Consider the following 23,490-nt stretch of genomic DNA (forward strand, 5'->3'; position numbering starts at 1 on the left):
GTAATATTACTGTAAACATCTTTAACCAGTCCACACAAGACAAAATGCTGCGTTTTCTCCGATATACATCCACTGATATGATGGGGCAAAGAACTTGTGACGGGGTGACTTCAGTCATCTTATTTTTGAGACGCTCTGCTGTGTCTGTGGCAGATCTTTGTCCTCAGCAAAACATGTTTTGGTTATCTTGGCTGCAGCATGAAGGACAGCAAATGTGCTCATGCATCCTTGCACATGTTGTCTGTTTCATCTCTGTCCTCTCTTCATCTCTCCCTCCCTCCCTTCCTTCTATGTCCTCTCCTTGAAATCTTTCGCCGGCCTTGAACAGTGATGGCAACCACGACCCGGCCTAGCTCAGCTCAGCATGGCACAGCCCTGCTCGGGCCACCAACCAGGCGGGGAGGGCCGTTGCTGCGTCATCACCTAGCTAGCCTCCCGGCCTTCTGTCTCAGCTATAAGATGGCCTAAAAGAGCCACGAATCTAGATTTATCTGAAAGATGAGGAGCAACCTTCCTTTACATATATTCCCCCTCATCTTTCTGCACCTCCTTCCTGCAAGGGAGCTATCCAGATGCAACCTGCCACCTCTCAAATGACAAAGACACACAGGGCAAACGTTCTCCCATCAAGGTCACCACCTGATCTGGTGTCACTGCAGCATCGGCTCCCTTTGGTATCAGAATGACACTAGATTAGGGGCCGTAATTAGATTTGCCTGAAGCCAAGAAGCAAAGACAAGAAGCAAGAGCAGAAGCGAGGCTGCACGGCTCACGCGCATGTGTGTCATTAATATGGAACACGTGGGGGGAAATAGACAGGTGAGCTGCATGTAAGCAAGTGAACAATCAACAGTGCCGTGGATCCCTGGACATGTTTGCCATGTGTCATCTGAATCGTGTCTCCTTGTGCGCCGGACTGGTGCGTTACATAACAGTCAGTGTGCACGGTGTAAAGACAGAGAGGTATAACACGGAGACAGACGGAGAGGAACGCTGATGCTGATGCTGTGCAGCCAAACGCACACACGCACAATATCTAAACAAATCTGTTCAGGTAATGACGATGACTAAACACGCCATTACCCTCCTGTTTTGTCAGGGAGGGTTTGCTATATTTTGAGATACTCTGTGTGGACCGAGGTTTACACAACGCTGTTGTCAAAACGTGCAGCAGTTTTGAAATGAATATATGATCGAAGGAGACTGTCTTGAACGAAAATGCAAATTTTGTTATATAACTTTTTTTTTGACTATAAATAGACAACAAACAACGCTACCATGGTAGAAGGTTTTAGCCTTCACTGCTCGGTCCTATTATGAACACACGAGCATTGAACTCACCACAGTACACCTTGCATTTGCACTGATGCTTAAGGAAAGGAGAGAACAGCCATTTTATGATAAATTATTCTCGCACTCCTACGAGTAAAAATGTAGAACTCTTAGAAGCATCTTTAGCTCTACAGCTTTCCACAATACAGTTTCTTTATAGTTTTCAATTTTGAGCCTCTAATTCTCCCTTTTTCAATATCTGCAAGCCGTGTCTTCTGTTCTTTAAGTTCGGAGGCTTTTGCACAACAAAAACAGTTGAGTGAAACAAATGCAGTCTCCAACAGTTTAGGCTAACAGGTGCACATTAAAAGACTGTCAAGGTCACCTGTTTGTCCTCACACTGAGGACGACCAGACGTCAGACATGACAGAAACCCCAGAGAGACACGTGTCTCCTTTAAGACGACCAGAGTCCTCTCAGCCTGCTGCTGCTTCTCTCTCCTGCCACAGATTAATTTTTCAACAATTAGGAAAGTCTGTCATGTGGAACAACGGTCTTTCAACAGTAACTGCTTCTGACCTTTTCCCCAAAGCCCTGTGAGCACATTGGAGATACAGCAACGGCCCACTCAACAGCTCGAGAGCTCGGCTCCAACACTCCCCAAAGGTCTTCGAGGAGGAAAACGTAATTACCTCCCGCAGCCTAATTATAAAATTAAAAATAACTGTAAACATAGCACCCCTGAAAGTCAAGTGTCAAAAAACCCCCTAAAAAACCCCACAGTGACTCTGCTGTCTGCGTCATTTCCGGTCATAACTTGTAACTCACTTCAACATAATGAAGTTTCTTATCTACTGAATGCTGTCCAAACCAATTATGTACTAAAATTATGAATGTCTGAGTTTATCTGATGTAACACAACGTCAGAAGGATAACAACACAATCACAATGTCTCAGGTTAAAATTTACTACAACCACTACAGTCAGATGCTACAACTATTTCTTCCAGATGCCACGCAAGCCTTGGATTTTAGTTTTAAACTGAGCTCAACTGATCACAATCAAATCTCTCAATATGAAAAACAACACTGAAAAAGATCAAAAGAAAAGTGTTTTATGAAAAAAAAAGAGTGCAAACACAAATCAGGCCAAGCACAAGGATGGAAAGGTAACAATGATGTTACAGGGTCACATTTTCACTTGCCAAATGCAATATTAAAGGTTTTTGGGAGGAATATTTTGAGCATTTTGGAAGCCTGAGAGCGAGGGACAAACATCAGAAACATTGCACTGCACCAATATTTGCAGCAATGTCAGATACTTTGTTTTAGAATAAAGCCAGAGCTCAATGTGACTAAAATCATTGTTGTGTGTGTGTGTGTGTGTGTGTGTGTGTGTGTGTGTGTGTGTGTGTGTGTGTGTGTGTGTGTGTGTGTGAATACTCACTTTTTGAGAATTCACGTAGAATGGGTCCAGATCCTCCAGTGGTACCGCCGCCATTCCCTTAGGGATGTCCCCATAGATGTAGGGCAGGCTCTTCCCAGCCTCCAGGTCACTGTTGGGTTTGGGCTTGTTCTCGTCATCGTCGTCACGGTAGCTGCTGTCCTGCTTGGGTGGCTTTTTGTTCTTCTCCTCTTGGATGCGCTGCTCAAGGACCACCAAAGATTCTGGAGTAAACTTCCTGAAGCTGTCAGGTCCTGGCGGTGCAAGAAGGGGTGCGGCCATGTTTTCATCCTGCAGCTACTTAGTCTTTAGGTTTGTACCATCCACGGTAGCAGCTCTGCGGGAAGCAGGAGGGGGGAATATAACATGAAATGACGTACTACAAAAATGGTGGCCTGAAATTAACAGTTAGCTGGGTGCCCATTTAGAAAGATTACAGAAAAAGGAGACAATACAGCTGCAAAATGTTATTTTATGCACCAAAAGAACAAGAAAATGTTGAGATCTTGTAATGTTAAATATATATATGTGTGTGTGTGTGTGTGTGTGTGTGTGTGTGTGTGTGTGTGTGTGTGTGTGTGTGTGTGTGTGTGTGTGTGTGTATAAGCATTTGCAGGCTAACAGATCTCCTCCATCTAGTTTATCTCCATTAAGGAAGTGAGCTGAAGAGAACCATTAACAGACATTTGTTAAATGATCCTCTGAAGCAGCAGAGTGTGTGGTTGACTTAAATAAAGAGAATATTTTAGATAAGAGTGTTAAAGAGCAACGCATAATAGTTATTCTCATAAGATGGGGGAAATATCAGATAATATACTGAGGAAGCCTTTTGGATGAGAGGTTTTCACAAGCCTAAAGAAGCCCAGTTGCATTCTTATTTCAAGCTTTCTAGTCAACCATGACCTGGATGACTGTGAACCTACACAGGCAAATGTGTAGGTTTATATAAAAACATGCATATTCAGTCATTTCCAACCTTTGAGGACCTGTTTTACCAAGAAAGAACTCCAAACCAGTGGTATATGCTTCAGTTGATGAATATGGTCGGTTTTGCCATTTCAACTCACGTTGTGTTGTTTTATTGGTTACATATATTTGCGTTGCCATGGTAAATCAGATGTTGCACAGGTTAACAAACAAATATGTAAATATTAAAGAAGATGTATTTTATAATTAATTGAATGAAGACCAAGTTCCACCTGCACAAAAAATCAAACCACAGGTTTAAAAGTCTCACCCCTCATGACTCTGTTAAACAAAAAGGCTGAGAATAAAAGGCCTTACAGTAAAGGCTTTCTCCAAAACGCAAAGAGGGTAACATGACATATGTTCAAGCTGCAGGAACACCGGGCAGTGCTGAAGCAAAGAGGAAGGAGCTGAAATTAGAGTTCAGTTAAGCCAGACTTGAAAAATTAACGAAATCATTAGAATTTTTGGAGGATTTCTAAAACATCGCCCTCCCCTCTCTTCGCCCTGTGTTCCACCTGCTGCTGCAGCGCAAAATCCTTTCATTTCAACAGGAGCAAGGTGTCTGCAGCCTGAACAGGACAGGCGGCCATATTTGAGTCAGCGGGCCCCGTCACTTCCCTGCCTCCCTCTTACATAACAGCGTCTAATTGAAATGTTCGACGCGTTAAAGCTGGCATCACACGGGAAAGACTCCACTCTGCGTGTCCCGACACTCGGTGGAAAAAGCACAGGAGACGTGAAGCAGGTGAGGCGAGAGGTCTGTTTTAAAATGGACACCAGAACCTCGGAGCCTTCTGCTGCGAGGCTGGCGCTGTCCGCTTCAGCACTGCACGAGCTCATATTCATACACGTGCGCGCGCACGTGAGTGCCTACAAAAAAGGTGCGGGGGGGTGCACACAACCCTCCGTTCTTTTCTTTTTTCTTTTTCTTCCCCGACACCTTCAGGCCTGTAGTTTATCCTTCAAATCTCCTCGATTATTAAGTCGTGGTGGCAACACTCGTCTCGTTATCTGTCCCATCGGCTGCTGCTTACATCTAAGCCTAGCAGTGCGATCAGTGTCACACAGAAACGGAGAACATTCTGGCATCTTCTCGGTCAAATCAACTTGTTTCCTAAAGGTTTGAATCAGAGAGCCACTGCGTTTCCAATCTATTCCTGTGCTGAGCTTCACAGAGAAGCTGTGGGTTATACTGCGCAGTGAAGTGGCCCGCTACAACCAAATTGGCCAAAGCTGTATTGCTGCAGTGGGAGGTTTACATGTTAAAAATTGTCACGCTGAGGTAAGCACAACCGTGGATCAAAGTCACGAGTGTGATGTCGATGTAAAAATAACAATCAGGTACATTTTGTCCTCCCTGTGAAACAGCAAACACGGTTTTGTTTTTCTTGGGGTTTTTTGTCCTCTCCGGGATGTTCTGTGCGCTTTTGCGCGTTGTCTTCAAGGATCTGCACCACACCCGTGAAGCCATGTCGACTGCCAAATCAATAAGGCTCTATCTGTGCACAAATAACCCAGGCTGCGAAGCTAAAAGTAACACACAGTCTGCACCACGGCGTTAAACACGACGATTAGAAAACAGCAATGCTCATGTCACGCCAAAATCACCTGGAGGAATGCAAATTTCCCGTCTGTTGGTGATGGAAAGAAGATCGGGCTACTTACATAGCATCAGCCCCTTCTTGAAGCCTTGTGGGGTTTCAAGTGCATCATCCTTTAGTCCGGAGGATATAAAGAAAAAAGCCCAAATTAAAAATAAAAACCTACAAAGTTTTCTGGGCTTCGAAGAAGTCAGACGGCGCCCTGCCTGAAGCCTAACCTATGAGACATTTTCTCCTCCCTCCCCTGTTTTCTAATCAGTACCTCCGATCCTCGGTGAAATGGTTAATCTGATAAATTCCGACAACAACTGGCTGTTAAATATATTTCCCTCCCTCTTCGCACTGGTTCAGCCGGTAGATGCCCATCGAGCGCAGACACCCTGTTTCGTCGCGCTCGCTCCCCCAAAAAAAGATGCGGGGCAGTGTGCAGCTCTGCGACATTTAGGCTACGCAGGGATAGCCTACCGACGGAGAGAAAATCTGCCCTCACCTACCGACGCGCGCCAGGCTTTCCCCAACGGTTACAAGCGAAGGATACTCACTTCGTAAGCGTTACAATGAATCCAGAGAGCCGTTGCAGGACTGCAGATGTGAAAAAGCTTGGGGAGAAACTGCGGTTGTCGCCATATTGTTGCTGCTACCTTCCCCCTCAGCGCGAGCGGTTTTCCTGCATAATTGATGACTCTCAGCAGAATGTGAGGGAGTGTCGGAGAGCGCGTTTCGTAAAATCGTAAAGGTCATTTAGGCCCGCAGACTCCAAACCCCCCCAGTGAGCGCCTCACAGCACAGGATCAGGGATGATCCATGGTGAGAGACTGTGCGCAGAAAACACGCTCAAGGTTTTTCTGACAAAACGCATTGGCTCACTGTGTGAGCACTGTGTGTGTGCAGTGTGTGTGTAATGTGTGTGTAATGCAGGAATTTATCATGTGTAGGCATTCAAATAGGGGAGGCCACTACATGTCTGAGATATGGGAAGAAAATAATAGTTTCTTGAAAGACATTAAAGCTGATGAGTGAATGAAAAGACAGTTACGCACACGCGCGCGCGAACACACAACTAACGCCTTAATTGTTTCTCTTTCTCACATGTTCAGTGTTATAAACATTTGTTCACTTATCGTCACATACTTGCAAATATATTATTTAAGCCGAGCACCTCATCTCCAAATGACTGTTTTCACTTACAGGCCTCCTCCAGCACTTCGCCCTTTAATAGCACAAATTTAAATGCAAATAGGCAGCTCTTAATCCGGTAACCTGCCCTCTGTCTTTTTGCTGTTACGTAATGCGCGAGCTCGCGTGTGAATCAATGCAAACGGAGCCTCAAAATATATCAAGAGCTTTCACGTTTCTGTAGAGTAGCTGCTTTTCCGTTAAAACTTTTTTACGCAGATCAAAAGAGCTGAACGTGCACCTGACGTCATCGGTGGTCGGAACAGTTTCTGTTTGCGATCAAAAATACACACATATATATTTATATTTACATTAATGAAGGAAAAGAGTTGAAACTAAATGGAGTTAAAAGGTTTTCTCCTGTGTCTGAACGTCTGCTATTTGACCGCATTATCCACTTCGCCACAGAAGAGTGAGTACCTGCAGAAGTTTTAGTGTTATTTCTTCTTTTCCTCCACTTTTTAGTAAAGTATTCAGCCAGTTTTTGATTATCAGTAACTTCAGATCCTGTTTTGCGGGGGGTTTTGGCGTTTTTTTGTTGTTGTTTTTTAGCAAAGCCCCTCTTTCTTGGACCCGAGTGTTATTTAGGTGAATTTTTCTAATTTTCTAATGAACTAATATAAGTTTTGTTTTGTTTTGTTTTAAACAGGTGTCTCAGTTCAGCTTTTTGGCTAATATTGAGCAGCTAACTTTACTGGGTCCATGTGCTGACTGTGACTCAGCACTTTACCTGATAAACATTTTATTTGTGTTATGATATGATGAAGTCTCAGTGATACACTCAGTTCACTTCCTCGCTGAAAATGTACTTTCTTTGTTTCTTTACTAACAGAAAGATTAATTAGCACATCACCCGCAGTTTTGCACTTTAAGAAAAATTAAACCATTCACCCACTATTATGTGTTATCACAAAAGCAGACAAAAACAACTAATACTACTTTATTCAAATTTTTATATTTTATATATATTCGTTTGGTTTCTATCACCACTGCTGTCACCAAAACCTATATAATCATTGGCTATTTTGGATGTCTGTTGCGATTTGAAAAATATTCGGTAGCACTTTTTAGTACAGCTCGGCAAGAATGTGGTAATAGGGGGGTGAACAGGAAGAAACAAGCAGGTAACAGTATAAAAATAGCAGGTTATTACCCCAGAAAGTTAATGTTGGATCCCTCTCAATAATCCAGTTAAGGCGATATTACTAGTATCCAAGTAATGTCCAAGTAATTAAGGTTAATGCTATTATCATTATATGGTAATAGTATCCTAATATGTTAAAGCGTCTACCTACAAACTACAATATTATTGTGAGACTACGACCAATATGACCTGTATGTTTGAGTGGTGAGTAACACTAGAAAGGAGCTTTAATGTGTTTTTCACATTAAAATGAGAAACACATTTAAAGTTTACGTACAAGTCAACTTAAAACCTTTTTTTTTTATCTTTATTAGGTTGTGGGGAACGGCCTCTTTTTGGTCCTCCAGGTGCTTCTCGGATCGTGGGTGGCCGGGAGGCTCCCGAGGGGGCGTGGCCATGGCAGGTCAGCATCCAGATCCAATACAGACACCACTGTGGTGGCACTCTCCTCAGCAGCGTCTGGGTGCTCACTGCCACACACTGCTTCTACCACCACCTGTGAGTCCCTTAAAAGTAACAGTTAGGGCACTTTGCACAGGGGGGGGGGGGTCTTTACCGCAACGTTATTGGCGTGAAGGTAAACGCTGACGTATATGTATATGTTTGGGTTTTTTTACACTCTTTTCTTTTGTGTCCAGACGGATCGGCCTGAGCTATTTTCGTGTGGTGGCAGGACTAAATACGCTATCTTCTCCAGGAAATTACGCCCAGGTCCGCTCCATCAGGGGAGTGAAAATGCACGATGGTTACAACATTTTCACATCCGATAACGATGTGACGCTGTTGCTGCTCAGCTCGCCCTTTAAGTTCACCAACTACATCCAGCCTATTTGCCTTCCTGGTGATGTGATCCACGAGGCCATGCTCAACCTCAGCCACTGCTTCGTCAGTGGATGGGGAAGCACCTATTACAAAGGTGGGAAAGGCCAGAGTTACTATTTTAAAATAAGAAAAATTAGTATTTAGTTTAGGGCAGGGATGTCAAACATAAGGTCTGGGGGGCAAAATTGGAGCCAATATGGCCCATTTTACATTTTTGGAAAAAGTGAATTTAAAAATTTTGGACTTTTAAACTTATTTTTATAAGTTTTACAACTTTACATGCTGACAAAGACCAACAGCCACACCCATTTATACTATATCAAAGGAGCTAAGTAATAGATAAACAAGTAAATGACAAAAAAGTTTGTTTTCCATTTTCTACCATAGAAATTTTAGTTCAACAAAAGAACATTTTGGAAAATTAATAAAACCTGTTTGTTGTTTTTGTAAATAGGAAATAGGAGAGTGAGATAGCAGAACTTTTTCTTCAATTTTACACATTTATCAGGTAGAGAAACAGATTTACTACTGATCTTTTTATCTTTTATTAACACATCTGAATGTGGGCTCTGGCAGCTCCTGGCAACACAAGTCAGATGAAAGGTTAAGAAAATGATTGAAATAGCTGAGTTTATTGATGTCAACCAAAGCATGCAAAAAGTGAAGGGGTTCTGAAGTATTTGCAGCTGTAGAATAGAATAGCCTTTATTGTCATTGTACAGAGTACAACGAAATTGGAGTGCCACTCCCTTGGTGCAAGTTTCAATAATAAATATAAATGTAAAATATAAAAAGTACAAAAAAAAAACAATCGTAAGTACTCAAACAATAGTATGTACAATATATACAGGATAGCAGCATTAATATGATGACAGTATGAATAGCAGCATAATATAATGACAGTGACGGTATGGAATAGGTTCAATTGTTTTTGTGCTTATTTACTACGGTGATAGCTCTGGGAAAGAAGCTATCCCTGAATCTGTTTGTCCTGGTTTTATGTGACCTGTACCGTCGGCCTGACGGTAATAGTTCAAACAGTTGGTTGCTGGGGTGAGAGTGGTCCTTGATGATATTGCCAGCTCTGCTGAGGTACCGAGAGTTTGCAGTGACCTCCAGGCTGGGCAGAGAGCAGCCAGTGATCTTCTGGGCTGTGTTGATGACCCTCTGCAGTACTTTCCTGTCTGCAGCTGCAGCTGTATTATCTGTATGTCCGGTTTTAGAAGTCATCAGTGCATCAGACAAACTTCTCATCCTCTGGAAGTTTAATGTGAGAGCAGGAAAAGTTTACAAAGAGAACGATGAGAAATTTTAGTAAAGGTGAAATGAACTCCACTGGCAAGTGAACTCAACATCTACTTGACTATTATGTGGCTTGCAATGCTGCCTTACATAAGTTCTTATCAACAGAGATAATGCACGTTGCTGAGCTTGTCTTAGCCTTGAAGCCTACCTCATAAGATGAAAACTAGAAAACTTGATGTTGTGAAGCTGGCATGTGCTGATTACCAAAAAGATTTGCCAGGGCAGTTGAACTGGCTCTTGAAGATTCTCAAGAACATCTTGAGATCTTGAAGGCTGCTACTCAAAATACAGCCGGCTGGTTTTCAGAGGATTGTGTAGAAATCCAGAAACTTCTAGAAAGTCAGAACCAGCCTTCCTCACAGTAAAGACCAAAACGCAGAAAGAAAGAAGAAAGAAACACTTGGAGTTCCTGATGCTACAAAAAGAAGGAGAAGAATTGCAGATTCTGTCAGATAAGAACGACTCCCAAGGCTTGTTTGCTGCACTGAAGGCAAACTGTGGTATCCACATGATGTGACATCTGACAGGAGATATGAAGGACACCACTGAGTGATGAAAGGAACAGTTTTAGAACCTCTTTAACACAACTTCAAGTCCCAGTTAGAGCTCGGCTGTGTATATCCATTTCAATGGATGAGCCATAGAAAGCACTCAAGAAAACTAGGAAAAGTCGGGTATCAGGTCAGGCTCTTATATCTCTACAACAACTCCTGGAAACAGAAAAGATCACACTGAATAGAAAGAAAGAATCAGTGAAACGCCATATGGAGATCACTGGGATGCACTCTGAAACCTGAGAAGTGCAGAGTTGTCAAATCAGGTGTTCATGCTGCGCAAGGCATTTGTTGACCAGATTACAGGGCCTCGCAAATAAGGTGGCACATCAGCTTCGAGTTGGGCGGTCACTCAGCGCAACAGATGTGGAAAACTGTCATTTCTAGGGCAGGTCGCACAAGTGTGGCTATCACAGTCTAATCTACAACTGAGTCACAATGGGCTGCTAGTGACCTGTTTTTGAATATATTATATCATGTAGATACTGAAAGCATGATTATTTTCCTCTGTTTTTAAATGTCACTCTCACATTACGTCACATATATTAATAAAGTTTTTTCAAAGCATCTTTGGTGTGTGAACTGCAGGCCCGCTGACGAACAAACTGCAGGAAGCTGAGGTGGAGCTCATCGACAGACAAACATGTAACCGGGTCACCTGGTATAACGGCATCATCACTGAGAAGATGATCTGCGCAGGACTGGAGAGCGGAGCAGCCGATTCCTGTCAGGTGCTGATCCTTGGGTTTTGTTTTTGTTTTTTATTAAGTCACTACGGGCTGGTTGAAAGAAAACTTCACGCTGTTTGTGTCTGCTTCAGGGTGACAGCGGGGGCCCGCTGCAGTGCTACAGCGAGAATCAGGATAGGTTTTATCAGGTTGGCGTGACGAGCTTCGGAGACGAGTGTGGACTTCCTCTCAAGCCTGGGGTGTACGCACGAGTCAGCATTTTTTCAAAGTGGCTGACTGCGAGTCAGACAGCGGTAGCAGCATCTGTCCACAGAGCGAGCACGGGAGTCATCGCAGCTCTGCTCGCTGCTGCTTTGACGCTGCTCTGAAACATCCAGACTGGCAGCAATAAACATCCAAACTAAAGCAAACAGCTCTGAACGCCACACGCTTATTTTTTCATATACAGTTCATAACAACAACCCTGTTAGAGCTGTCAGAGCTTTTTTTAAAGGCACAGGAGAGCCACATTTCTTATTCAGCAGCTTACTTTGGAGTGATGGTGTAACTTGTTGTCAAGCCAGAAACGCTCTGATTGTTTCACATGATATCTGTGTTTATTAATTTTCTTTGTACAGCATGTAAATACAGAGACACATGTATGTGATGACATATGCTTCGTCTTAAAATGAGCTCACATTTTCTAACACGTTGCTTTTGTTATCAGTAATAGAAGGAGGGTTAAGACGTGCTAATAATGGATGGTTTTTATTTCTCTGCTGCAAGGAGTTGTTTCCTTTGGAGAGACGAGTCCATTAGAAATACGAAAGCTGTAATATGACTGAAAGGCAGCTGCTTCCTTGGAATTCACTTTATTGGCGACATTTCCACAACAACTTAGCTTGCTTAGATTATCTCATAGAGTTTTTAAGGCACTCAGCAGAAGAGAGAAGAGCTTTTAAACTCCTGAGTGGGTACAAAAAAGATGTCAGAGCTTTTATTTATTAGGAAGACCAGAAGTTTCCCTTTTTTTCCTAATAAAAGCTTTAAAACATCCAGAAAAAAACTTTATTAAGAGCAACAGATTGTATTAAGATGTTAAAAGGCTTAAGTTTAATTCCTGGATTAATGGCATGTCTGTAGGTGATTATATAAATGTATTAACAGCCTGATTTTAACTGATTAGCCTGATCTAGAGTTTCTAGATGGTGTTTTTAAGAAAGCTTTTCTTTTAAGAAACACATTTCCAGTGTCAAATAAAACTAAATTAGTCTGTTTCAGAAATCGAATTATTCTTGCATTAATATATATTAAAAAAATAAATGAATAAAAAAAAAGTAACTAAATACACAGCTTCTTCCTTTCTGATACTACTTTGTTACACTGCAACAGGCCTAGACTGCTGGGGTCTTCCCATGATGCATTGTTTCTTTTTCGCTTTCTTTGTGTTCTCCACTGTGCATTTAATCATGACTTATTATCAATCTCTGGCTCTCTTCCACAGTGTGGTTTTATCGCTCCCCCTGCCCCTCACTCCCAAACGGGCGTAGCAGAAATCTGCCCTTCCCTGAGCCAACCAGAGGTTTCTTCCTGTTAAAAGGGAGTTTTTCCTTCCCACTGTCGCCAAATGTTTGCCAGTAGGAAGTCGTGCGATTATTGGAATTTCCCTTATATATTGTCGGGACTTTACCGTAGAATATAAAGTGGTTTGACGGGACCTTTGTTGCAATTAGTTGATCATCAATCAACTATTAACTATCTGTTGGTTCAAGTAAAGAAATATCTTATTTTATTAGATGTGAATATTTGTAAGAAACGCTAAGCAAAACTGAAGTGTGGCATCTTAACACCCCCAACACAAACACACAGAGCAGAAACACTGACACCTGCTGGAGGGAAGATGCCATTTTCTTTCTTGTAACAGCAGCTGGTTGCAGATAGATGAGAAAAGAAGAAGTACAAGACAAGTCTGACAAAGCAATTTTTTTATTATTTGACATGAAACACATCCAATGACAGAGTGACAGTGTTTTTGTCAAGTAAGACATGTTGTTGTTGTTGTTGTTAGAAGTTATCGCACCATTAACCAGTTGAGAATGTCTTTGCTGCAGCTCGACGATGCATAGTGAACAGACAGTTGCTGAGGTATACATTGTGGGCCCTTGAGTTTGTGGGGTTTTGCGTTTGCGTGTACGAGTAAAAGATCCTAATTTCATTACCTCGCAGGTACATTTACATTTTGTGCTTAGGATAACTTTGGAGGTTTGAAATGTTCGCCATTCGTCACAACACAATATGAAAACTCTATATATTCAGAGCGCATTGTCCATCAGATCCCGAACCGATGATGATGCAAGTATGGAGTGACTGAAGACATGTTGGCATGGAAAAAGAATGACTTGGTTTCACACAAAAGGGCATCTTCTTGTAATGACACTGGAGAACAAAACTGTCAACTTTCCCTTATTGAATAGCACCAATGTCTATTGAAAAGGCTTGAAGGCCAACATGAAATTATAAAACTTTATTAAAACTTGTCAGAGTGAAACAGTAGCGACAAAGCAATAATCACACAGCAGCCTCAGAAACCTCAGAAGACGCGTGACTCCAATTTCACTGGCACGCACACACGCCGTCGGTGTCGGTCACCGATTGAAAAGTGGTTTAATCGACGCGCGACAAAGCCGCTCCTACATCAAACCAGCTGCTTGCAGATAAAGATTGCATCAGGAAAATATTGATGAAATCCCTAGAAAATATATTAAAATTCCAATTTTGGATGGAAAGAGTAAAAATACAGTGGAGGCGACATTAAAAAAAACCAGAAGAAATAAAAAAAACAAAGTAACAGGTTTACCATTTTGGGAAAATTCTTACAAAAGACAAAACTTGTTGCACCATAGAAGCCAAATATCACTGCTGAACACACACGCGCGCACACACACTCACACACACACATAAAATGATATTGGGAAAGTGCACGTTTGTTCCTGCCCACTGAAACCTTTTTTGTTGCTTGCGATGTGGTAACCTTAAAATAATAACAATGCAGAAAATGCTGTCAAGTATGAAAGATCAAGTCAAGTTTTTTTGTTTTGGTTTTTTTTATCTACAGATTCATTTTCATGTACACATTAACACCAGTAATACAGTATTTGACCTCTAAAATACAGTATACAGACATCTTTATTACTTCACTTTTTAAAGGAGGGTTCTGCAATTTTTAAAAAATCTTTTGAATCACAGGTTTGTTGCGGATTGTTCCCAGTTCATTTTCTTTTTTTTTTTTTAAGTGTTGCCCACATTCAGAATTAATGGGTCTGAGTGATGACGGTTATGTTAAAATCAGAAAGGTATGAGCACGAACATAAAACACCAGCCTTCCTCTTAAAAAAACCTTCTTTTTTTTAAAATGTATGTGTGAGTTTTGAGCTACAAACTGGTTTCCGATTTCTCGCTTAGATTCGGTGAAACAGTTCTTTAAATAAGCAATAAAAGTACAGAAGTTCCACAGGTTTAATAAGGCAAAGCTCCTCATTCTTGATTTCTTTGTTTTGCTTTTTTTTTTTTTTTTTTTTTAAATTCAATGGTCCATTATCGTAAATGTCACCATGGTAAAAGGCACCGACTTGCCTTCAGATTTTCTACATTTATCTAATTAGCTGTGACACTAAATGAAACACGTTCTTTGATATAAGGTGGAAAACTACACACAGACTGAAAGCTAGCAGCTCACTTCAGAACCTCAGACCAAGCCAGGCGAAGCTGAACAAAACGGCCCTTGAACACAGAGAAGTTGGACCTTAAATTTTGTTTAGCGGTTTTTTGGTCTGCTATGGTTTTCAGAGCCTAGAGTGCCAAACTCCAGATTAAGCCTCCGATGTATTAACATCACATTAAAGCCACATTAGAGCTAAACATTTGACTTTATAAAGAAATTTGGCGACTTCACCCACGAAAAGAAAACCTTAAAAACTTCCCTCAACTTTCTAATTTGAATCTCTCCCTGGAAGTTCCCCATGCATGTCGGGTGATGCTGGAGCTCAGCTGCAAGAGCCTGGATTAAATTGGCCTTTGCTATCTCTCCTACTTTCCTAAGGTTACAAAAATGTCCCTGCAAAACTGTCAGACTGAGCAAGCTGGTTGTCATGTACAACCCAAAGAACAAACAATAGTTTTCAGCTCATGAGTCCACAGGATCCAGGCCAAATTCTACTGTAAAGCCTCCCTGTTGCACTTGCTGTGCCAGATTTGTATCCCTGAGGTGTTTTCCTCTTCAGTCTGAAATGTGTTCAGTCTAACGCACCAGTGAGAGGTGCATTAGCTGTTCTGGGGTGCACAAGGAGACCACATTGAAGGTGTGATCGGACAAATTTCAAATCACTTCCGGTTAGTTCTTCTCATGGGTGAAGTCACAAAAGTTTGTTGATGTTACTTTGTGAGATTTTTGTAAAGAAAATAAATACCCGGTGAGAAAAACTACACATTCACACAGAGACACCAACGTTCTCAAGATATTTCCTTAAAAAACAAAACCTTTAGATGAACCAAACGCTCATCTATACTGGCTATAGCTACATTTGTACAACACAAACAGTGCTGTCATTTATAGTCACACGTATTTATTTCTTTACAACATTTTAGCTGACAGATAAAGAGTAAAGAGAGTTAACTGCAAACATGGGTTAAAAGGAGAAGAGAAACAGAAGGTTGTCTGGGAATAACTTCAGAACATTCTTGGTCTCCCTCATTAACACCGGGTACTTATTTCCTCTTTAAGAGCAGCTCTTGTTGAGCGCCGGGAGGCTGTGAATGCTTTTACATGAGAGGCACAAAAACTGTGACAAAGCCTGAACATTCAGCATAGGCAGCGAAATAACTGCTGTGAGAATCCTTGGCTCGCGAAGCTTGTTTTCGTTTTGTTTCGAGCCCGCATGTAGACGTCACCTGCACTCCCAGCTGGCATGCACACCTAAACACAGACTATAGTTTCGAAAGTTGTTCTGGAAATTGGCGCTTTTTAAAAATAGATTAGTACTATCACAATCATACGAGCTATCTACCCCACCGACTCCTACTCACACCGAAGATGAAGAATCTGTTTCATCTTTACTACTCGGGTTCATGAAGTCTTTCTTTTCCCACACCAACAAGTAATTCAAGCATTTTTTTAAGATATTTTTTTGTTTCGTCATTGTCGACACTAAGTCTGCCAGCAAACATCGCGTGTGATGGAAAGTGGACGCCACTGTGCACCTGGTGGGCAATTGTGTCAGGACTGCCCGCTGTGGGCTGTGCTTGCTTGTGGCGCTTTTAATACTGATGTGGATTTGCTCTTTTTGACAGCAGCAGGCATGAGGGGTGGGGGAGGCAGGAGACAGGAAATCGAGGTGCGAGGACGTAAAGTGCAAGGGGAGAAGTTCCAGTGCACCTTCAAGATTAGACGGGTTTAAAAAAAAACTGAAAAATCTGACACATGAGCATGCATGGTTCAGGAGGAAAGCAAAAGGATAGAAAAATGAGGGGAGAATTCCATTCTTCTCTTTCTGGGAGTAATTAAAATATCCTAAAAACATGAGTTTGATTGACGAGGGAGAGGTGGGTGCAGAAAAAAAAAGGATGATGGGATTTCTCCCAGTCGACACGTGCATCTACCTTTCAGGAGCAGAGAAAGTGTCAGGCCCCACAGTAGAAATCTCAGTGAACCTGGACTGCAGCAATCGAGCAGGTGGAAGTAAAGACAGAACAGTTTCTGAGAGGGAAGCATGTTGTCGTTACAGTACTTGAGTCGTTTCTCGCGTTCCCACGCCGTTTGGCATTTCCAATGAGTGTGTCTGAGGTTTTAACTTCGGGGCTGCTACTGTACACGTCCCCAAAGTCCTTCTCCCTCGTTGTCTGTTCTCGGAGCCTGGCTCAGGTTTCTGCATCAGTTGGTGAAGGGTGTTCACATGTTGTAGGCCACGTAGATGGGGTCCAGTTGGTCAGCCAGGAAGGAGTCTCGTAGATGCATCCTCTGCTTCTCTCCCCGGGAGTTGATGGGGATCACCCCCGGGTCCACGATGACCACCACTCCGACGATGAGGTGGTGCTCCTCCAGGACCACGTTGGTGACGAGTGGCACCAGGTCCAAGGCCTCCTGCTCCGAGCCGCTAAGCTCCGCCACCACCACCAGCAGGTTGGTCCATGTAAACACGGCACTGCGAAGCGAGAAGTGGGAAAAGTTCAGGTTTCTGCTACTGTTCGCTACGAGGATCAACGACGCCACGTTAAGTGCACATCTGCTGCTCCTTACCTCTCTGCGATGCTGCGGTGGGCGCGGGACACGGACGTCTCGATGTCGATGGGGTGATAACGCAGCCCCCTCAACTCCAGCGTTTCATCCAGGGATCCCACCACAAACAAGGCATCATGGCGATCTGTGGCGGGGACAAAACTGATTATTTACAGTTCCAACAATATAAAGTGTCTTGTTTTAAAGATCTGGCTACAACTGTGCAACCTGTAGATTAGGGTCCAATGTTGTGATGCATTTGTGATGAGAACTTTCAGTACAACCAAGCATTTACATTTTAAAGGGTTCAACACCAATTGCTTCTCCAAGTCATTATTACATTATTACAATGTCACCAAATATCAAATGTCCTCTCACCTCCACTTGCATCCAGCAGCTCTGTTCTCTTGATGAAACCCAAGTAACTGGTCCTGGCCCACAGAGTTTGGGGCTCCCCAAAGCTGAGCCTGGTGTTGAAGTGGTCTGCCTGCAGGCTCTCCTCCCCATAAATGGTGTAGTAGCCACTGGCATTGTGTGGGCTGTTCACCCAAATCTGCACAAAAAAAAAAAAAAAGACTTTCTGAATTACTTTGGCTGCTAAATTTTGACAAGAAGAGAGAAATTTGACTAAAAATCAACATAAAAGAAATCTTTTCACTGTCGCCCTCTTTTACTCCGTGCCAGTGAAATCGGACGGTTTGTGGCACATGTTTGCGCACTCACCTCACCAAGATGCGAGTCCCCCAGTGGGCCTCTGGTCTCTGGGTTGACTATGATGACTCTCACTCCTGGTAGGATCTTCGAGAAGGAAATGAGAGGAGAATTTCACTTTAAGACTCCTTTAACCAACTCTTTTAGTGCTCTGGTTCTGTGGCCACAGTGAGCATCACATAAGTGAGTTTTACCAGTCAGTGATCAATACTTACAGTGCCCGACTCCATGAGTGGAAGACTCTGTGGCGCTCCTCTTTCCACTAGCCTCACCCTGAGGGACACAGAAAAGACAAGCCTGTCAGTCTTTCTGTTGTTGTCCACCAGCTGCACCACGTGACTAATGTGGTTGCCTTTGTGCTGCTTTATGAGAGTCTTCAGCCTTACCTGTCGTGACGCAGGGACTTCATGTCAACATAGACAGTGGAGGGGTCTGGTCCAGCAGTGCCCTAGTGACACGGGGGGGTAATACATTAAAAATAAAGTTTTTTAGCTTACAGAACATGAATAAGTTATTATCATAAGTTATTAACATTCAGTACATCTCCTTGTGCAGCTCAGATGACATGGTTTTTTATTTTTGTTGAGCAGAACCAAAAAAAAAAGCCTGATTTGGGTCAAAATGTCCTCATAAGACTGCATATTTGCGAAACCAACCTGAAGGCAGATGGCTAGGTTGACCCTCGAGCCAAAGGCGGTGCTGACGGCGCGAGGTGAAAGGCCGAGGTCTTTGAAGAGCTTGGAGAAGGACTGCGTGAGAGCGAGGCGAGGACGCTCCTCTGCTATCACCACACAGCTCCGCACGCACGACAGGTTCAGACCGCGCGCCTGCAGACACGAGCGGCTAAAGGTCACTCACTTTTAACAGGTGTAGACGGTAGCTTGACGCAAACATGGACTCTGCATTACTGAACATTTTCATCCAAAGCAGAAGGAAAACCGAATGAGGACAGATAAAGGATAAAATGAAGATGAGCACAGACAGAGACAGATAGTGATTTTAAAACAGATATGATACATGTAAGGCCCATAACGCTGTAAACATACAATCTACTTAATTAGCATGCTAGCTCGCTGGCAGGTGATCTGTCTGAATGAATAGGTGAATCATTTTTTAAGCCTGAGACAGGTGTTTATTACTCTGCTTCACAGCAGTAATATTTTCTGTCATAAAGTAATTTATCACTGTGTTGTTTGTCAGAGTAACAACAGAAATGACAGCACGGTAATCTGAGAGGAGGAACCACATCTGGGAGATTATGTGAGTGTGTTTGTGACCTTCAGCATCTCCGTCTGGGTGCCCAGGCCTTTGGTGCAGAGCTCCATGACAGAATACGAGCAAAAGGTGTCTCTGATCTTGTACTGACTGAGCGTGCTCAGCCACACAGGCAGCGAGCTCTCCAGCTCCAGGGGAGGGATAAGGATGGACTGGTGACCTGAGTAAACACTGGAAACGAGAGAAAACTGTCAGCAACAGCAAAGCTGTGTGTTACAAGAATAATGGCATTCTGTCTTTATGTTTGTGTTGGAATTACCTGGAGAGGCACCACAGGACGAAGCCCAGGCCACAGTATGGGTCCAGGCAGATGGCTACTTGGCGTGAGGAGTAGAGCTCACACTGCAGTTTAATGGAGCGGCACAGAGTGCTGACCGCAGCGTGAGACATCTGAAGAAGCAGAGAAACTTTTAAGAAATCCACCAGACTCACTCCATTAAACTTCACCTCATTAGTATGATTTTAATACCTCAATATGTATCAATAAAGACGTAGTTTGATGACCATTAGAACAGGTAGCATGTTAGAGTTAAAAATGTGTATTCTTCTTTCAGCTGCTCGTTCTAGGGGTCACCACAGCAGAACATCTTTCTCCATCTCACCCTATTCTCTAGCATCCTCCCCTCTCATATGCAGGGGCTTGCAAAAGTATTCGTCCCCCTTGAACTTTTCCACATTTTGTCACATTACAGCCACAAACATGAATCAATTTTATTGGAATTCCAGGTGAAAGACCAACACAAAGTGGTGCACACCTGAGAAGTGGAACGAAAATCATAAATGATTCCAAACAGTTTTTACAAATAAATAGCTGCAAAGTGGGGTGTGCGTAATTATTCAGTGTCATCTCCACCCACTCTACCCTGCCTGCACTCTCATCTTCACCGCTCTTTCTTGCTTTGCATGGTTTACCCTCAGGTATTTAAACTCATATACCTTCAATATCTCCACTCCTCTGTTGTATATAAAATCTGATCTAAATTAACCATTTCTTACATGTCTTTTAACCTCATAAAATCAACAGGCTCGTACTAAAGATTTGGCAAATCGCACAAGTTTTTCTTTTCATTTCTACGATACAGTGAAAAACAATCATAAGAAATTTCAACAACTTTTATTGGCAAATAAATCAGATTTATGCAAACAGTGTTTAGAGGTCCTTCTTCTAATAAGTTCTGCTGTTCTCTGTGGCAAGTTGGACATCAGCTTCTGGGCCAATTCCCGCTTTAGCAATGCTCAAAGCTGACTGCAGTTTTGTGGGCTTCTGCCTGACCACACTAAAAGCTTCCTCAAAGAATAACTTCTTCCTCCACCAAAGGAGCACTTTAATGCTTTGTGCATTTTCCAGCATGATGGATGTCTCCAGCACCACGTCTCAAGGCAAAAGTGATAACTTAGTGGCTCTGAGATCATCAAATTAACATTTCAGAGCCACAGCCAGGAAATTCCCCAGATGTTCATGCGATCAAGAATCTATGGTCAGCCCTAAAAAAGTGCGTGAATAAGCAGAAGCCCACAAACAACCTCAATACCAATGAGGCAGGAGTGAATCAGCTTAGGAGACGGACAGTCAGCATCCCAAAATGTCAGCACACTGTAAATACTGACTGTAGGCATAAATTTGATTTATTAACCAATAAAAAAATTTGAATGTCATTTTAACTGCACAAATGTCCTTCACTATATCATAAAAACAAACAAAGTATGTTAAATAGACAATTTGTGCAACTACCAAATATTTTTGGCCATGTCTGTGTAAATATGAAAATATTTAATCTCTGTGTCATAATTCTGTTGTCAATACACTGAACTAGACCAGCTGGGTGAAGGTCAAACATCCAAGAGAAGACACAGAAGCAGAAAATTAAACATTTTCTGGCTAGAGAAATTCATATTAAAAAAAAAAAAAAAAAGAAATCACAGTCATTTCTGTTTGTTTGTTATTATTATTTTTGGAGTATGTACAGGATTTGTGGGAGTAATCTACCTTGACTCCAGTCAGCATGCCTGTGGTGGACACACTGAAGTCCAGATAGGCTAGCATCTCAGCTGTAGGAGGTTTGTAGATGTGTGGAGGCCGCTTTCTTGGAAGATCATCTGTAATGCGAGCGAAGTGAATTTATGTTATGTCTTTATTGGACAAAATAAATCAAATACTTCTTGCTAATACATCTTGCTCTTAATGCTACAGTCTGATAATAGTCTGGTTGAAAGGGAAGGTGATATCATTTCACGTGTAATTTTATCCTTTCAATGCACATATTAAAAATCCATACTTTTACTTTTAACTCACTGCAACACTCTTATCTTCAGAAATGAGAGCTTAAAATAACTGAAACGTACTGTACATGTCTGAAGTTAGTCAAAGCACAAACAGTGTCTATTTCAAGCCAAACCTGCTAGCATCTAAATACGTGCACAAACGCAGCGACACCCAGCTGCTGCACGTTACTCTAAAGGCTTTCCTAATTCAGTCACCTGTATCAATGATCGTGGGCCACGTTTTGACATTGACGCTGGCAGCCGCCTCCCTGGACCTGAGGATCCTCATGAGAGGCTGTGTGGTGAGGATGCAGGCTGCTTTGCTCACCTGTGGCACACAACACAGAGCACAGACGCGGTCGTTTAGAGCCACAGATTAATGTGAAGCATTCAGTTATTGATATTTCATTGATCTCCAAAGTAAAGCCCAATTTCATTTGCTTTGCCTCAGGGAAATCAGTTATAGTGGCCAACAGAAGTATTCATTTCATTAGTGAAGGGCACTTCCGTTGATGTGATAGTTTATTAAAGTGGCGGCTAAAAAGGCTTCATATTTGTTTTAAGGTCAGCGATGCATATTTCAGTACATGAAAGTGATCCAGTATGGACAGTGCAATGTCATAACTGTGCTTTTGTCTCCGTTGCTGTTTGTCTGTCTATTCAAACAGCTCGATTTTCAGGGAAATTGGGAATAAGGAACCCTAGCTGTGATTGTGGATCACTTAAAAACAAAAACAAAGAAAAATGATGTATTTGCATTAGAGAAGACTCACAGAACTGTGTTCTCATTGTGAACTACTAGTTTTGGATAAATCATTACAAAATTAAGTGAAAAAAAATTAAACTGAAAATGAAAAATGAGCGTAGAATAAGTACAAAAACAGTTTAAATACTACTCAATGTACTCAAATAATTCCACATACATTACTCCATTATACTGTGGAAATACTCGAGTAAAAAAAAAAAAAGCTGTGGTGAAGTGCACTCACGTCAATGATCATGCGGACAGTGGGGAGAGTAGCAGCCAGATTCTGTGGGTGGGGCGGCCTCACAGTCACAGGGATGACCCCCGCGTAGAGACAGCCATAGAAGGCGGCTATCAGGTCGATACCTGCAGGAGGAGGAGACGGGAACCTGGTTGAACTACGACGCCGTTAAAATACTACATTAAACAACAGCACTTTTACATATTATTTGATATGAAAAACTAGGAAGAGTTGAAACGTATAATAACGGCGTGCATACCCGGGGGATAAAGCAGCACCACGTTGTCTCCTGTGTTGAGACCTCCTCTCTCCATCAGGGTAGCTGTGATTTTCTCTGCTCTCTTGTGTAGCTGAGCACAAGTTGCTGTGCACACTGCTACCCCCTAGAGCAAAAACAGTGCTGGTACAGATGATCTCATACAACAAAATGGATCACCATTTACAGAGTGGCACCATTTCCGAGGTAAAAGAAAGGTAATGGTGCACGCCACGTATGCGCACGTTTCTTATGTTTACTGTATGCTCATGTTTAGCCTACCTTAGCATTGAGCAGCACGTATAAAACATGGTCAGGGTCCATTTGGGCTCTCCACTGCAGAGCTTCAGACAAGAACTGGTGCTGAAAAGGCAAAGAAAGGAATCGCTCATTACATACGCATCACAGATGGATGATTAAACACACAAACAATGTTTTAATGCACAGATATAATTACACAAAGCGGCACTGTTGGCAAATAATAACTTATTTGAAAGTGATTAAAGAGAAAAATATTTTAAAGCCTGTCTTCAAAATAACAAATAAATATATAATCAGTCCTCTCTGTGACAGATTTGTTCATTTTAAACAGAAAACACTTTAAAGTACGTCAAGGACACAGTGTGACGCAACAGGAGCACAGAGGTGTCCAGAGTATTTGGGTTTTTTAAGTTGTGAAAGGTCATGCTGGGACCATCTGCACCAGGAAGGAGGCAAACTGGAGCCACAAGCTCACAATCTGTGGGCCTTTAAAACAAAGGGGTCATGACAACTT

The 23,490-nt window shown here is 42.4% G+C and overlaps 3 protein-coding genes across 8 annotated transcripts in view; 1 reads left to right on the forward strand and 2 right to left on the reverse strand.

The window, feature by feature from the left end:
* Nucleotides 1–6,093, reverse strand: part of scn8aa (sodium channel, voltage gated, type VIII, alpha subunit a) — a 48,723-nt gene extending 42,630 nt beyond the window's left edge. For 4 of the 5 annotated variants that reach the window (XM_086276695.1, XM_086276692.1, XM_086276697.1 and 1 more), the window contains exons 1-2: nt 5,828–6,093; nt 2,719–3,052 (exon numbers count right to left, since the gene is read on the reverse strand). In XM_086276695.1, the coding sequence (XP_086132821.1) occupies nt 2,719–2,997 (279 nt within the window). In that variant the 5' untranslated portion in view covers nt 2,998–3,052; nt 5,828–6,093. Of the gene's footprint in view, nt 1–2,718; nt 3,053–5,349; nt 5,721–5,827 lie in introns of those variants that run through there. The other variant, XM_086276693.1, reaches the window with a different exon arrangement.
* A 585-nt stretch (nt 6,094–6,678) lies between these two features.
* LOC147304860 (transmembrane protease serine 12) lies at nt 6,679–12,179 on the forward strand. The gene is made up of 5 exons (XM_086278620.1): nt 6,679–6,873; nt 7,920–8,103; nt 8,244–8,521; nt 10,875–11,017; nt 11,107–12,179. Exons 1-5 carry the CDS (start codon nt 6,801–6,803, stop codon nt 11,341–11,343), a joined length of 915 nt encoding a protein of 304 aa, XP_086134746.1. The 5' UTR covers nt 6,679–6,800; the 3' UTR covers nt 11,344–12,179.
* A 745-nt stretch (nt 12,180–12,924) lies between these two features.
* The window catches only part of dip2ba (DIP2 acetate--CoA ligase B (putative)a), a 48,743-nt gene continuing 38,177 nt past the window's right edge, over nt 12,925–23,490 (reverse strand). For both annotated transcript variants that reach the window (XM_086276419.1, XM_086276420.1), the window contains exons 25-38: nt 22,998–23,078; nt 22,719–22,842; nt 22,463–22,584; nt 21,690–21,801; nt 21,199–21,308; nt 19,471–19,601; nt 19,214–19,382; nt 18,593–18,763; nt 18,323–18,384; nt 18,152–18,209; nt 17,949–18,023; nt 17,604–17,778; nt 17,247–17,370; nt 12,925–17,151 (exon numbers count right to left, since the gene is read on the reverse strand). In XM_086276419.1, the coding sequence (XP_086132545.1) occupies nt 16,899–17,151; nt 17,247–17,370; nt 17,604–17,778; nt 17,949–18,023; nt 18,152–18,209; nt 18,323–18,384; nt 18,593–18,763; nt 19,214–19,382; nt 19,471–19,601; nt 21,199–21,308; nt 21,690–21,801; nt 22,463–22,584; nt 22,719–22,842; nt 22,998–23,078 (1,767 nt within the window). In that variant the 3' untranslated portion in view covers nt 12,925–16,898. The remainder of the gene's footprint in view (nt 17,152–17,246; nt 17,371–17,603; nt 17,779–17,948; nt 18,024–18,151; nt 18,210–18,322; nt 18,385–18,592; nt 18,764–19,213; nt 19,383–19,470; nt 19,602–21,198; nt 21,309–21,689; nt 21,802–22,462; nt 22,585–22,718; nt 22,843–22,997; nt 23,079–23,490) is intronic.

This window comes from Aulonocara sp. 'chitande type north' Nkhata Bay, linkage group LG20 (genome assembly GCF_057382095.1).
Source record: "Aulonocara sp. 'chitande type north' Nkhata Bay isolate Kocher_YH1m ecotype deep benthic linkage group LG20, A_spYH_male_GT1.1, whole genome shotgun sequence".
In the NCBI taxonomy this organism is placed as follows: domain Eukaryota; kingdom Metazoa; phylum Chordata; class Actinopteri; order Cichliformes; family Cichlidae; genus Aulonocara; species Aulonocara sp. 'chitande type north' Nkhata Bay.